The sequence below is a fragment of the Rhododendron vialii genome, chromosome 12a (assembly GCF_030253575.1).
Source record: "Rhododendron vialii isolate Sample 1 chromosome 12a, ASM3025357v1".
Lineage (NCBI taxonomy): Eukaryota > Viridiplantae > Streptophyta > Magnoliopsida > Ericales > Ericaceae > Rhododendron > Rhododendron vialii.
The window spans coordinates 35,452,205-35,468,175 of record NC_080568.1 but is presented as its reverse complement, the minus strand read 5'-3'; the positions used below and the strand labels follow the sequence as shown (position 1 = coordinate 35,468,175).

Genomic DNA, 15,971 nt, shown 5'->3' with positions numbered 1-15,971 from the left:
TGAAGATTATGCAACAATTTATGAATCTCAGCGCAAAAGCAAAAACATAATGGCCCATAAAAGCTGCTTGTTTCATGCTCCTGTAGGAGATTGCAAAAGTAACCAGTAAGGAAAAAATAACCAGCAAGGAAAACAACCAATAAGGAAAAAGTAAAAGTTCTATGATCTAAAAAAAAAAATTGTTTATAATCTACAGGAAAAAGGAAAAAAGAAACCCAAAAGTTGTGTATTACAATCATTTCCCCTTCTTTGAGTTAGGGGTTGTGTATTACCAAGGTTCCCCATTAAAGGTAAAAACATTGCATGTGTTTTTAACATTTCCAGGAACAGTAAGGGAAACTAAGGACTAGGCACCACAGAATTATATCATTACAAAACGATTCAATATTTCTTGTCCATGACAAACCACATCTAATGTACACACCAAAACGAGAGTTTTCATACAACTACAGGATGCAAATTATGGAAACAACTTCAGAAATTGGAACATAATTTTCTCGTTGACAGAATCTAATATTTCTGATAGGCGTCACAATAAATTAAAAACACTCTTAACAATCATTTTGACGATTCTGTGTTGGAACAGTTTGTTGTTCTCTTGGATAACCTCTAGAAAAGTACTCTGGTGCCTACTAAGCACAACAATTGAAGTATGAATGCTGCAACCAAATGATTTGTATTTTCACAAAGAGTGCTTGATCAATGAATTGGAAATCGCTTTAACTGCTCTCCTCAATTTCCTTCACATGCAGAGTTAGCAGAAACAAGAATAGGCCAGGTGATTCTTCTTTGAAACATAAGGGGATATGAAGTCTGCTGCAGAAGTAGAGCCTGGAACATTGGCAGGAACAAGTATCTGTGTCCTTCCGGAAGCAATTCTCTTACCGGCTACATTGGCATAGAAAAGGCCTGAGATGGCTGGTACAAAAACATCACTCTCAGAACAAATGTAGAAGTCGATAGCCTTCTCAAATTCGGAAGTTTCCGAGTTGAGGTACTTTGCCTTTTTATCCTCTGGCATAATGCCTTCCTGCGACAGTTTTCATAGCACATACGTATTTAGAATACAATCATCTTTATCCAGTGTCAAATCTAATATTTAAGAGTAATATTTGTGTCTCTAAGCAGTTTCAGGGAGTATAACTGTTATATAACGTTTGCTTCAGTAGTGAACAACTTATTTCTGAACTGCTCCGGTTTATGATGAGGGTATGGTCCGGTGTCCAACAAATCTATGACAGCTCTCTTGTTCTTCATACACCTTTTCCATTATTGGGGTTCAAATCCGTTATCAGAAGCTAGAGTAAGAACACAGGAGCTTCTTTGCAAAGCAATGGAGTGTTTCCTTATGATACCATTCTTCATTATGGCGTGCGCTTCATGTTATGTAAGTGCATGATAGGACTCTTCCTTTCAAATGAAGAACAACTTTTTTTCCTTTTCATTTTGGTAAATAAGATGGTGAAAACATACAAAGATTGAACTAAGTGCACTTAAGAGTTCATCATCAAAGCAATCTCTGTTCATGCAAGATGCTATAACCTGGCAATTTTTGTTACCCTCACCATTTCTAGTAGAAAGATTTTTCCAAATCCAGTCACCTTACCATGCCTAAATGATAACCTAGAGCTGAAGTGAAAATCCTGATTGAGAAAACTTTCCACAAGACTTACTAGACCCTTTGCAAGAGACATGATTAGCATGTTACGGAGGAAAGGAAGAAACCCAGTACCTTGGTATAAGTTTTGGGGAAAAAATCCTTCAGAGCATCGAGGCTGCTATCCCACCTAGATTGGGTCAAATATACGGTGGTGTCCTTGTTAAAACCAATCTTCCTCAAAAATAGTGCAATCTCTTCTGGACTGTAACAGCTTTTTGTTGAACTTTCTTGGCAACCTTTCTTCTCCAACATCTCAACCCTCAAATCCACTGCTATGAACTGACCATCTGATTTTCGACTTAAAGTTCTTAGCCGCTCAATTACTGAGTCCACCACTTCACGAACCTCAGGTTTTAACTCTAAAGTTCCGAACATACCCAAGCATGCCACTGAATCAATGATACTTTTATGTTCAGTTTTTCTCATATTCACTGAAGGAAAGTAAGTTGCCAGCCTGATGTTGCCCTTTCTACTAAATATTGGTTCAATATGTTCAGCAATGTGGTTTCCAGTAACACGATTCGGGACCCTCACAATTGCAAGGTTCCGAGCTGATATTTCACCAGGTTGATATTTAGCGACTCTGACCACCCCATTCAGACTTTTTACAAACTTTTCAACATCATAAATGTCTCCAAAGTTCCTGGAACATTTCAGCACGTCAGTATAGTTGTGTTTCACGGCTTAGCCATTAGAAGTGCATATGGAAATTCATCGATGAAATCGGAATCAATTCAAAGTTGCACCATATATATATATATATATATATATATATATATAATAGCATGTAACATACACAAGAAAATACATAAAATTGCTAAGTGCAGTTTTCTTGGGAGAAGTTCCCCAAATATTATTGACTTCCACACGTTGAGAAAGCATGTTATCACCATCATTGTTGCACTATGCGACAAGATACCCATGATGTTAACACAGAAAGCATAAAACTGAAGGTCAATTTCATTATATGTTCCCCAAAATAGGATCTGAGAGCAATTGAAAAGATTCACAGAGAAACTTGCCTCATCCATCTGGACCATAGTTTATAAGGTTGTACCCAGCCCCCTTGCCCGGAGAAAAAGAAAACAATGCAATATATATATATATAAAATTGAAAAGATTCACAGAGAAACTTGCCTCATCCATCTGGACCATAGTTTATAAGGTTGTACCCAGCCCCCTTGCCCGGAGAAAAAGAAAACAATGCAAAAATGCGGGACTCCCCTTCCCGATTGAATTTCGATGATCCGAGCCGCTCAAAGTGATCAGAACGTGATTTTAAGGGTCCTCGCGAGAAATCAGCCAAAAAAATGACCGGGAAGGGCTTCATCCGAGCAGTTTTCATTGAACGGTTCAAAAAAAAACTGCTCGGATGAAGCCCTTCCCGGTCATTTTTTTTCGTTGATTTCTCACGGGGACCCTTAAAATCACATTCTGCACACATTGAACGGTTCGAATTTTCAAAATTTGATCAGAAAATGAAAGTCGCATTTTAACAAAGTGAGGGATCCCTCACTTGATAATTTGTGTTATACAGTCAGGTTCCGATCGAATTTTGATGATCCGAGCCGCTCAATGTAATCAGAACGTGATTTTAAGGGTGCCCATGAGAAATCAGCAAAAAAAATGACCGAGAAAGGCTTCATCCAAACAATTTTTTATTGAACTTTATTCAATGGTTCAATAAAAAACTGCTCAAATCAAGCCCTTTCCGGTTAGTTTTTTTGCCAGTTTCACAAGCACCCTTAAACTCACGTTTTGAAAACATTGGGCGGCTCGGATCATCAAAATTTGATTGAGAACTATGAGATTAAGATTTGGAGGGTTTTTTTAAGGGTCTCCGAAACCGCCAAGATATATATATATATATATACACACACAAATTATCAAGTGAGGGATCCCTCATTTTAACAAAATGAGGGACTTTCATTTCCCGATCAAATTTTGAAAATCCGAACCGTTCAATGTGTGCAGAACGTGATTTTAAGGGTCCCCGAGAGAAATCAGCGAAAAAAATGACCGGGAAGGGCTTCATCCGAGCAGTTTTCATTGAAAGGTTCAATGAAAACTGCTCGGATGAAGCCCTTCCCGGTCATTTTTTTTCCTGATTTCTCGCGGGGACCCTTAAAATCATGTTCTGATCACTTTGAGCGGCTCGGATCACCGAAATTCAATCGGGATGGGGAGTCCCGCATTTTAAAAAAATGCGGGCGGGATCCCTCACCGGAACCCGACAGAAATCTTCAAGTAAGGACCTTAAAATAAGGACCTTATATGCAGAACTCCCATTTCTCGCCTTTCCCGATCTGATATCAATGATCTGAGCCGCTCAATGTGATCAGAACGTGATTTTAAGGGTACCCGCGAGAAATTGGCAAAAAAAATGACCGGGAAGGGCTTGATTTGAGCAGTTTTTATTTGAACCGTTATATAAAAAACAAACAAAATTGCTCGGATGAAGCCCTTCCCGGTCTTTTTTTTTGCTGATTTCTCGTGGGTACCCTCAAAATCACGTTCTGAACATATTGAGTGGCTCGGATCATCAAAATTTGATCGGAAAATAGAGGTCCGCATTTTATTAAAATAAGGTAGTCCTTATAAGAAGGGGACTCATATATATATATATATATATATTGAAAATGAAGAAGCAGCAGCATTAGAAACCACTGTGGGGAAGATTGAGTCAAATCTCATTGTATCTTTCAGTTGACCTTTTGAGCTTGATGGTTGCTAGTACATGGTATTGCGTAGGAAAAGTTTTGTTATCATGCTCATATACAGATTGTGATGACGCTGTGGTCATGGATGAAGTGACTTGTGGAATGGACAACTAACCTCTTATCACCTGGTTTGCTTCCCCTTACGTCTGGCAAAACAAGAGTCGCTCCTAGATATCTTGAGACTACAACTGCATCAGCAATCTGAAGACAAATCACCGAAAAATAACCAAATTAGGGATTCTGGCATATAAAGGTTACACATACGACAAGATGGAAAAGTACAATCAAAGGTAAATTCCAAGGATTCGAATACAAAATTAGGGACGACAAATGACTATAAAGGCTACAGACAAGACAGAAATGTAGGGATTCTGGCATATAAAGGTTACACATACGACAAGATGGAAAAGTACAATCAAAGGTAAATTCCGAGGATTTGAATACAAAATTAGGGACGACAAATGACTACAAAGGCTACAGACAAGACAGAAATGGAAAATTCTAATAATGACGCCCATCAGAGAACAGGAAACGATATAATATTGCAGACCAAGTATACTGACTTGAAGAGAGCGTATCTATCGATGGAGGAGAAGTAAAACAACCAAAACCTACACACCTTTGCTCACAGTGCCGACTTTTAATCATCAGTAGCGACGCATCTACTAGGAGATACTGTAATTACTAATTACTGTCGTAGTCATTCACAAATATGGACTAAATAAATAGGAGCTTGTTTGACCATTTCCTATTTGGACAAGAAGAATACATGTGCGAAATTCATGACATAATCACAAAAGGATGGATTAAGTCTTGAGCGAAAGCTCATTGTTGCAATGCATGCATTGGGAGATTGAAGAAAGTTGGGAAGAGTTGACATCGAATTTGATAGACATCTGATTAAGTCTTGTAAAGCACCAAAACAAGAAAGCTTTTCAATGTTAATGAAGATAAATGCATAGAATTTGCACAAGTAACAAGGTACCATCAATCCAGGGACAAATTAACAAAAAAAATAAAAATTCCACAGCCCATTGATGCATAGCAGGATGGGAGAAAATTGGCGGCATCGTATATATAAGTAAAAGGTGGATGCTTATACAAGATTCCTGATAGCAGAGAGCAAGACGTGCTTGTGATGTTACTACAAGTCTGGCTTACATGCATCAATCAAAGAAAATTTCAACACAAGACAATCAAGGCACCATGAAAATTGCGAGGCATGGTTTTTGCACCAGCAGAATGTTTAAAATTTAGGTTTGCCAGTAAAGAGGCAAATGCAGCTCACTGATAGTTAGAAAGGTAAAATTGATGGGAAGTATTGATTTTCACTGAGAGGAAATCCAGTATCAGAAACCGAGCATAATTAGAGGGAATTTGAATGGAAAGTAAATCAACCATTTTGCTATAATGGGCCAATTTTGTCCTGATGATAAAGCTTTTGGATTGAATCTCTTGGGTTTTTCTCAATCTGGACAAAATTATGCATGCTGCGCCTCACGGTAAAGTTTTCTGAATTTATTGAGAAAGGCAGGCAAAGGCAGGCAATAGAGGCATAGTGTGCTGGGTACCTGTGAGACATGATACTCAGGGCCGTTGGTTAATGAGAAGGTGACAAAACCTTCTGATTGCTGTCCCTCTTCTGTTAGACATGTAACAAATGAGTAAGTGCGTAAGAGAATGAAAGAGAATTGATAAATGGAAGTTAATATTAATGGAACACTATATGAAAATTTCTGAATCTCCAATAGCCAAGCTGACTTACCTGAATCCGGTTTTGTCCAACACGGCTTTAGATTTAGAACATCCTCCTTCCATGGCCCATTTCTCACTCCAGGAAGTGTGACAGTGGTGCGCTCACTAGTCTCGACATCATCATAATTACCACTTGGAGATCCTGAATGGTTTGCCTTTTACAAAAAATGTTAGAGAAAAGAACAAACCAAAAAGGGGGGATGAAGTAGGTTGACAGTAGAACTAATAAGTTTGTTAGGAGTTGAACAAACGGCAGTCCTACTTAAATTAATGAGAACTCAAATCTTCCTCTCAAACCACCAAGAACTGTACTAAAAAAACATAATCAATTACAACAAGAAGCATGCATAAAGAATACACACAGATACGTAGAGTCAGCTTGAGGAAGTTGAGCGTTAAAGCGTCTCCAATGGGTGGTCAAATTAATTGCTCACCTAGAATTTAGCTAGAAGATGTATTGCAAATTGAACTCCAATGGGTAGTTAAAACTAATTGTGAAGATGGCTTCACCAAATCTTGGGCAAATAAAGAAGCAAAAGGTCCGCTAAAAAGTGAACCAACTAAATTTCTTCTCCCTATCGCATTGGGCACTATAGATAGGGAAACGCAATGATCATATCATATGGAAAGACCTGTAAATATCAGACTACTTGCTAGAAATGCAGGGAAAGAAATTGGGGAAACGAGATACTAGTAGGAATGAAAGCGAAATTGAAGTAGGAGGGTTGAGGAGCAAATGAGTAAAACATGATTGAACAAATGCATCGAAAATGAGAAGAGAGGAGTAGTAGGTTGAGAGTGAATGAGATAAGGAAGAAGAGTGTGGAGGGGGGTTGGGACTTACTACTTCAACGGTGGTATCAAAATGGTCCCTCTTGATCATGTTTCCAAGCATTACAAACATGGTCACTGTTAAGAAGCCAGCAACAACCTGCCTTGGATCCACTGCCATTTCCTCACTCAGATCAACAACCACTCACTCAAAACTCCGCCGCCTCTCTCTCTCGATCTTCTCTCTCTCAGAGACTCAGACTCGGACAAATTGGGCAAATGTGGGGGAGCCGGGTTTTGTGTGAGGAAAGATAGGGAGAGATACTACTACAGTCTACATACAGCGGGGAGAGAGAGAGCAAGAGAGAGAGAGAGAGAGAGAGAATTAAGGAGGAGTAAAGTGGTGGTTGAAAATCAAAGAAAGGGTGATTTTAGGTGTTTGTCGAGCGAGAAGAGAGAGCATATATCCTCTTCATCGCACCGACACGCCTACCAAGAAAACGATTGGGCGCCTTAATTATGTTTTAATTTCCTGATTTATATATACTAATAATAATACGTAATTAAAGTCACAAAATCTGATAGAGTAGGGTAGGACTGTAGGAGTATGTCCGTAAAAGTAAGTAAGTAAGTAAGTACTAGAGTATAATTGGTCTCTTCAAATCAATCATCCAAAGTAGGATTAGGTACTCCAACAAGTCAAGTCTCCAGTCTCCTCTGTCTCCCCTAAAACCCAATAATCTCGCCTGCATCTCGTGACTCGTCTCCTTCACAAAATCTGATGTGGGCAATTTAATTTAATTTAACTTAATTTAATCAATGTCACGAGAAAAGCTAAGTGGTAGCTGCATCTACGTAATGCATGTGCCTCTCACGTCTTACTCGTGTGCCAGGGTTTTTTTTATTTTAATTTGCATCATGTATTCAATCAATTATAAAATACAAATTCAGAACACTATATCAATTGTAAGAATCCACAAAATAATTACCAAGCGAAACAACTAAAACAATACAATAAATAATTATATCATAATCAATTGTACGTGAGAGTTCACGAGATAATTACTAAGCCCAATAACTCAATTAACACACGAAATAATTTTATCATAATTAATAGTAAGAGTTCACGAGATTATTACTAAACTCAACAACTCAACCAATACAAAAAACACTCAGAATTTAGTCTATCATAGGGAAGAAAAAGTCAAAGGAAAAAAAAAACATTCACATGCAGATGAATAGATTCAAACTCTTAGCCTCCTAATTTTGATATAAAGAGGTCTGGTCAACTGAGCTAGGTTAGTGGAGTAAATAAGATTAGTTGGATTAATTAGTCAGATTTGTTATAACTACTACTACTACTACATACATTCGTTTGTGATGTTGTAAATTCTATCAACTCATACACCCTAAGACGGGAAAAGTTGTAAATTCAATCAATTACTCCTCCATTAGTGGATTTTGAAGTACGTGACAAAATATATCTATCATCAGTGAAGAAATTTGTATTGGCTAAAAGAAAAGGAAATCAAGTACTGTAATTTGATAATTCAAAATGCATAATGTAGTCCGGCAGTCCAACATCATAGATTTGGTTTATATATATATATATATATATATATATATATATATATATATATATATATATATATATATATATAGACACACACACACACTAGCACATCATCATCTTAGAGATCCATATACCTCAAATTCAATGGTTGACGTGGTGATCGATCAAAGCATTAGATTCGAGATGTTTTATATATATAGGTACTAAAAAAATCTTGGCAGTTTACAATTCAATCTTCTTAAAATTAGGCGTGAACCAAGGGATATATACGTATATTGGCAGTTTAGTTACCTGGATATCCAATTCACATAAGACAAAGAAAGTGGATTATTAGTCCAATTAACCCAGTAGTAATAGTTGAATTTCTAATACTAGGAAAAACAACAGGGAGAAAATAGTACTATTACTAGCAGTTACTCCTACTTATTATGTTCGAGACGAGTATATATACTTGTCGAAGATGATTGATCAGTCTAGTACTTGGAAGATATGGAATGAGCTCAGATGACATTGAAATTTTAAAATTTCTGTGTGAGACCTTCGATTCTTTGAGAGCCTCTTTGTCTACACTTTTCCTGCGGCTAGGACTCTGCTTGAGAAAGGGATTCTTTGAGAGCCTCTCTGTCTACACTTTTCCTGCAGCTAGAGTTCTGCTTGAGAAGGGCCGCCTCCCCCCTCCCCCGTTTATTTTTTTCTCTCCCTCTCCCCTCCCCCGATCATTTTTCTCTCTCCCCCATTTATTTTTTTCTCTCTCCCTCCTCATCCTGTAGTCTACAAATCTGGCGAGTTAGGAGTCGGCGGTGTGGCTGATAAGGATCGAGACTTGGTGGAGAGGCTAGGGTTTTTTTGAATTGTTTCTTGTCAGTGAGTTTTCTCTTTACTGGGTCTCTTCCAGTCTAATTTTCCTACCCCAGATCTTGGTCTCCCCAAATCTGGTGGCCAATAATGTTTTATACGTATGGATTTTATTGGAATTTCATTAGTTGGTTTTGAGATCTAGTTGTTGGAATGCCTCATGTGGCTACCATGGTCGCGAGGGTTTGCCGGCTATCTTCGATGCCGGCTTGTCTTCATCTAAGACGTTATTGCTGGTTGATGATCAAGGGATCCCTATATTAGTTTGTGAGGTTTTAGATTTTAAGACTTAGTGTATTGGTTATTGTCTCAATTTTTGATAACCCTAGCTCTCTGATGTATGTATCCTTATTTCTATCAATGAAATCTCCCACCATTTTGGAAAAAAATTAATATAGTTAAAGAGTCTAAAGCAAGCGACAATGGACAGTTTTTACTATGAATAAATAATGAATCTTTACCCAAATACAATAAGTTCTTGATCATTAATCTATTCAGCCCAAAATAACCACCGGTTAGTCTTTTTTTTTTTAAGATAGCAAATCCTACACTAGCTTATCTCTAAGGGGTATGGCGGTAGGGATGGTGGTCGGGAGTTGAACTCACAACCTTATAGATGGATCGATTCCACCAACTCCAAACCTTAGCTCATGACCACACCGTAAATCAGAGTCCCTTATATAGGTATTCCATCCAAAGCTTCGTTTACGCGGAAGTGGAATCGAAATTTTTTACCCTCAGTGAGAGTGGATATTGTAACTCATGCTTGTAAGAGCATGTCTAATGGGGATCGAAAATGAGTGCTACACACACAATCGTTGTGTAGAACACAACACACAACCTATCTCTATCCATCTATTGTTGTAATAAATGATTAGGACTCGCTCAAAATTTTCCCTGGAAGAGTTTTTTTTTAAATCTAGACCATTCAAACAAATCTGAATGGCCAAAATTAGGTGCACAACCAACACAACGATTGTGCGCGTAGCATTTTTGAATGACTATAGTTATTTGGTCATTTTAACATCAAAAAGTTGTTAAAAGTTGGTTGTAAAATTAATAAGACTCTCTCTTCTTCAATGGTGAGTTCTAAAATAAAACCAAAAGAGTCTTAAATGTTGAAGTAACTTTCCTTCCACCTTATTTCTCCCAATTTTCTCAATCCTAATTCAACTAATACTTCTATTTTAAAATAATTGTCGTGTCCACCAAACGAGGACTTTAAAAAATATGTTCTTTAAAAAAATATATTTTATTTCTAACTTCCGTCATTATTTGATGTTGTCTTTGAATTTGCTTTAAATATTCATGATATTTGTTGCAAGCCTTTATTTGCCATCGAGCCTTGATATAGAAGCATCCGTTCATTACCACTTGGATCGACTAACTGAAACGACCCGGATCCTCAAGCACCCGATATTAGAAAGACTACAATGTGTCTTTTATTCCAAAAACTATACAATTTACAGCCATCTCTAAAATAAATAAGCAACCACCCACTCTCGCAGCAACTCAAACAAGCTCACACCACTAACACCTGGCCCGCTAACCAACCTGAAATTTGGAGTCCAAAGGACTCCAAGAGTGTGTGAGACATAATAACGTGTACAATATCAACACCAAATAAACTACACAACACCAACCACCACGTATTAACATCAACCACGAATATAACACATTCCACATAAATGGAACCACATATCCGGTCCTCCTCGGTATATGATGGGTGACGTACCACCTCACTAGCCTCACCACAGCCCATTGGCCAACTTGTCTTTTGGCATAGCTTACTAGCCTAGTCACCCCTTCACATACCAAACAGTTTCACAACATACAGTCACCGCACATAACACAACCAACAAAAACCCAACATTAGTATTGTACAAAAAACATGTATCTCATACTCACCCTCAAATCGCCACCGCAATACACACTTCACAGCAAATGACCGACCGAAATTGCTACGATATGCATCACTGCGATCGGTCGGACGATTGCTCCACTCTCTCGACTTCTCCTCTGACTACAAAATGAGCACCGCCAATACCCACTCCTCCCCTTTAAAAGACCACAAAGACTCGGCATATGTGAGAGTCTTGAAACGAGACACATGTCCACACTTAAATTCTTTTGCTTTGTTCAAAGTCTTCTCTTTACCTCATTTCTAGCTTACACGTTGCTAGGCACATGCACACATACCATTATTCTTTTTTGTATTTATCTTAGTCTCAATTAAAAGAATTCGGTCAAGTCAAAAAAATGATTTGATTTCACTCACCTAAAATCTGAAAGTAAACTTCGGATCTCTGTCACTAACAATAGTCAAAGGCGCTCCATGCAATCTAACAATCTCACTGACGTAAATTTGAGTGTACTTATCTGAAATTTAGTACAGCTTTTCATCATCAAACCGACGAGCAATCTAAACGGACCATTCAGACTTTGGAGGATATGCTGAGGGCGTGTGTTCTTGATTTTAAGGGCAGCTGGGATGAATATTTGCCGTTGATTGAGTTTGCCTACAATAATAGTTATCACAGCAGCATTGGCATGCCACCGTATGAGGCTTTATATGGCAGGAGGTGCAGGACATCAATTTGTTGGAACGATGTTGGTGAGTGACAAATGTTGGCTCAGCAAATGGAGCAATTAGGCGAGGATCAGAGGCTAGGTCCTGAAATGGTTAAACAAACCATTGATGGAGTTCAAATTATAAGGGAGCGTTTAAAAATTGCGCAAGATCGTCAAAAGAGTTATAGAAATGGGTTGGTGGTTGATGTTGCACCCTCACGTCGGTTTGAGCTCATTTGAGTGTTGGCCTGGGGTGGGGTGTGACACTAACCCTTCATTAATAATCTTAAGAGTTAGCAGACTGAGAATTTTCAACTGACAATGATTTAGTGGGGATGCATCGATGCATTGATTTACTGTATATGGTTTATCCACAAGAGGTTGCTGGGTGATCAAAACATGAAATCTATGATTTTGCTCCCTCCAAAATTAGGTTTCAGTTTTGAGATATCAACTATTGATGTGCTCAGCTCATACGGGACTTGACACCGATTTTAAATGGGCTTTCCGCTAATGGATGATAAAATTGATCCCTCAAAATTAATCAAAGTGTTTGCCTCGACATCCAAGTTATTAGAAAAACTACTCGTGGAAGACCTAATTGTAGTGTGTCTAGGATCAGTAAACCAAACACACACTGACACACAACAAAATAGGTTTCAAAGACGAAGGGCTTAACAAAATAGTACTCCCTCCGTCCCTTTTTTAGAGTCCAGTATTTCATTTTGGGTTGTCCCTTAATAAGTGTCCATTTTGTAAAGTTAGTGAGTAAAAGTTGGTGCATTGTCTATTTTATCCCTAAAAGTATATTTCTTTTTGAAAAGTAAGTGAGTAAAAGTGTAATGATGATGGGTAAGTAGAGAAAGTAGAGGAAAAAGTTGATGTGAAAATATAATGATGATGTCTTTTTTCTTTTTAATAAGTTGGAATTACGAAGCAGGACAGTTAAAAAGGAACGGAGGGAGTACTAGGCAAGGCAAACAAGCCCTCACATTGATGCTATAAGATAGGCCGAAATAATATCCAAAAAAAATCATGCAACAGCAAAAACGAATAGATCGAGTTACAATTGTAGTATTGGGCTACTACTGCATGGCAATGGGGGACTAGCGGGACTGATTATCTGAATTTCATCGGTTTCAACCAGTAATGGGCGCTCTTCATCATCAGTAGACACGTATGTGGTTTTACGATTGCAATATTGTTGGAACATATTGGCGCAACTGAATATGGATATGACAAGTAGAATAAGAGCTGCCATGCTGAGGAAGATGGTGGCTATCAGATGCGTTGCAAATCCCCACCACTGATGTTGTTTGACTATGTCTATTGCGTGATTTATATTGTCCGTCACAATCATCCATGTGACTGCACCGGCCATGCATGCAAACACTAGTGTTTTCAGCACCGAAGGAATCTGGTGCGGTTCGTCGTCATCTTCTTCTTCCTCCATTCTCTCTTTCTCCGGCCAACTCACATAATTTTGCTTATATCTGTGTGTGTGTGTGGATAACTGGCCGTGAGTCTACAAGTCCTTGAAGGATTTGGAGTATGCTATACACAGTGACGGATTATATTGGAGGCACCTATTATTATTCACAATTTTTAAAATATTTCTTTGAATGTATACCACTAATTATCATTCAACCATTGAATATTGATCACTCATTCTATTCCGCAACCGATTTTTCACAATTTTAGTGACAAACATAAAGTTGTTACTATATGTTTAGGTTATGTGTGGATTTGTGGAAAGAAGTGGGGAAAAAGAGAGAATTTAAAAAGAGAATCTCAATTCAAATTTCTTCTTAATTTTTCTTTCAAGTTTTCTCTAATTTCCTTCAAAACAATTATTTTTATTCTTTCCTGAATTCTTTCCCCAGGTTCCAAACAAAGCCATAGTTTCTAAGAGAAGGTTAAAAAAAAAAAGTTCCAATGTTAGACACAAGAGTTGAACTCATGTTTTTCAAGCCTTAAAACATGTGTTGTTGCCAACTAACCTACAACATCCATCTTGCAAGATCTTTCTCAAAAAGTATATACATCTATAGATCGTCAACAGAATAACAGAACATATATATGCTTCCACCAAAACTCAAACCTCTGTTGTCAAGCTTTAAGAAAATGCTGTTGACTAGCAAATCCAAAGCCAAAAATGCTAAATTTTTATTATTGGTCCAAAGCGGCCTCCACCTAAATTCTTCGTCAAAATATGTATGTATCTAAATTTTTTTTATTATTATTTTTTTAAAAAGGCGTGGGGCTCGTGCTCCAACGTTGGTCCGCCCCTATATATATATATATACACATACGGGGCGGGTCAAGGGACACCCAAAAAAACACCCCAAATCGCAATCTCATAGTTTTCGATCAAATTTTTATGATTTGAACCCTACAATGTGTGCAGAATGTGATTTTAAGGGTGCTTACGAGAAATTAGCAAAAAAAAATGGCCGGAAAGGGCTTAATCTGAACAGTTTTGAACAGCTTTTTATTAAACGGTTTAAATAAAAACTGTTCAAATCAAGCCTTTTCCGTTCATTTTTTTTTGCTAATTTCTCGCGGGCACCCTCAAAATCACATTCTGCACACATTGAACAGTTCAGATCATAAAAATTTGATTGGAAACTATGAAATTGAGATTTGGGGTGTTTTTTTGGGTGTCCCTTGAACCGTAACCGTTCAATGTGTGCATAATGTGATTTTAAGGGTGCCTTCAAGAAATTAGCAAAAAATGACTGGAAAAGGCTTGATTTGAGCAGTTTTTATTTGAACCGTTCAATAAAAAACTTTTCAAAACTGTTCGGATCAAGTCCTTCCCTGTCTTTTTTTTTTGCTAATTTCTCACGGTACCCTTAAAACCATAAAATCACGTTCTGATCACATTGAGCGGCTCGGATCATCAAAATTTGATCAGAAACTATGAGGTATTTTTTTGGATGTCCCCGGAACCGCCCTGTATATATATATATACATATATATATCTTCACAAATCTAGCTAGGAAAGACCGACTAATTAAGCGAAGTGTTGAAAAACTTGTACATATATATGATCAAGTTGTAAGAGCATCCGCAATGAGAATAATCAAAATCAATAACCAAAATGTGCCACGTCAGCATTTGATTATCTATTTAGTTCATAATCAAACTTAACAAGTCCACATTGGTTATTTTTGCATCTCTATAAAAAAAAATCCCACAATACGCAATGCACCTATGTCCAATTGCAAACGAGTTTTAATCACGCACCCGACCACACTAAATTATTCGTCTCAATGAGACGATTCTAATGTGGAGTGTTTTTTAGTTTTTTAGTTTTGAGTTTGGTTATTGGGTTTGGTTATTGAGTTTTGGTTATTAGTAAAAGTTGTTAAGTTTGGTTATGGAATGGATGGAATTTGATTATTTGCTAAAAGACTTATAACTTTGTTTATTACAATGTGAGGTATTTTTTTTAGTATTGTTGTTAAGTTTGCTTATCTATACCAATTTGCTTATTACAACGTGGATGCTCTAAGTAAATTTGGTTTTCTCGCTAGGTACGTGCGTATTTGGATAAGATGTGAAGTCCTAAACAAGGAATGTAATACGTGTTTGTTTCAGTATTCAGTATTTGTATGAAATCGATCGGAATCTTGGATTTTGGCCCTTAGTTATTTAATCAAACCACCTTGGGCGGCTGGGCCTATTGAGGCCAATGAAATCGAAGGCCAGAAGTGGTTGATACTATAAACGGCCCCCACTTCTTTCTCTCGTGGGAAACTGCTTGTTTCTCTAGATCAGTAAGTAACTCTAAAGATTAAACCGGAAGGAGACGTCCATTTCTTCGCAAGCTTCCGCGCTGACTTAGTAGCTGTTGAATACCTCCATCAAATTATTCTTTATAATTCCACAGAATAAAGGTTCAGTAATTTCATTATATCTCACTGTTACATTCACGGATCCACAGGTTACGTCCAAATTTGTTGAATGATCGTATAGGCTTTACTGATTTGTTCTAAATTCTCGGATGCAGTTTCAATTTTTTGCTTGTGTATGATTAGATAAGAGTAGATTCGATTAGTAG

At 37.6% G+C, this 15,971-nt stretch overlaps 1 protein-coding gene across 1 annotated transcript; it reads right to left on the bottom strand.

Annotated features, from left to right (window-relative positions):
• Positions 1 to 347: 347 nt before the first annotated feature.
• LOC131309743 (protein MANNAN SYNTHESIS-RELATED 1-like) lies at positions 348 to 7,411 on the bottom strand. Its single transcript, XM_058336343.1, has 6 exons — positions 6,980 to 7,411; positions 6,146 to 6,290; positions 5,952 to 6,022; positions 4,496 to 4,581; positions 1,733 to 2,303; positions 348 to 1,030 (listed from the first exon to the last, which is right to left on the bottom strand). The coding sequence occupies exons 1-6, from the start codon at positions 7,085 to 7,087 to the stop codon at positions 755 to 757; spliced, it is 1,257 nt and encodes a 418-aa protein (XP_058192326.1). The 5' UTR covers positions 7,088 to 7,411; the 3' UTR covers positions 348 to 754.
• Positions 7,412 to 15,971: the final 8,560 nt, after the last annotated feature.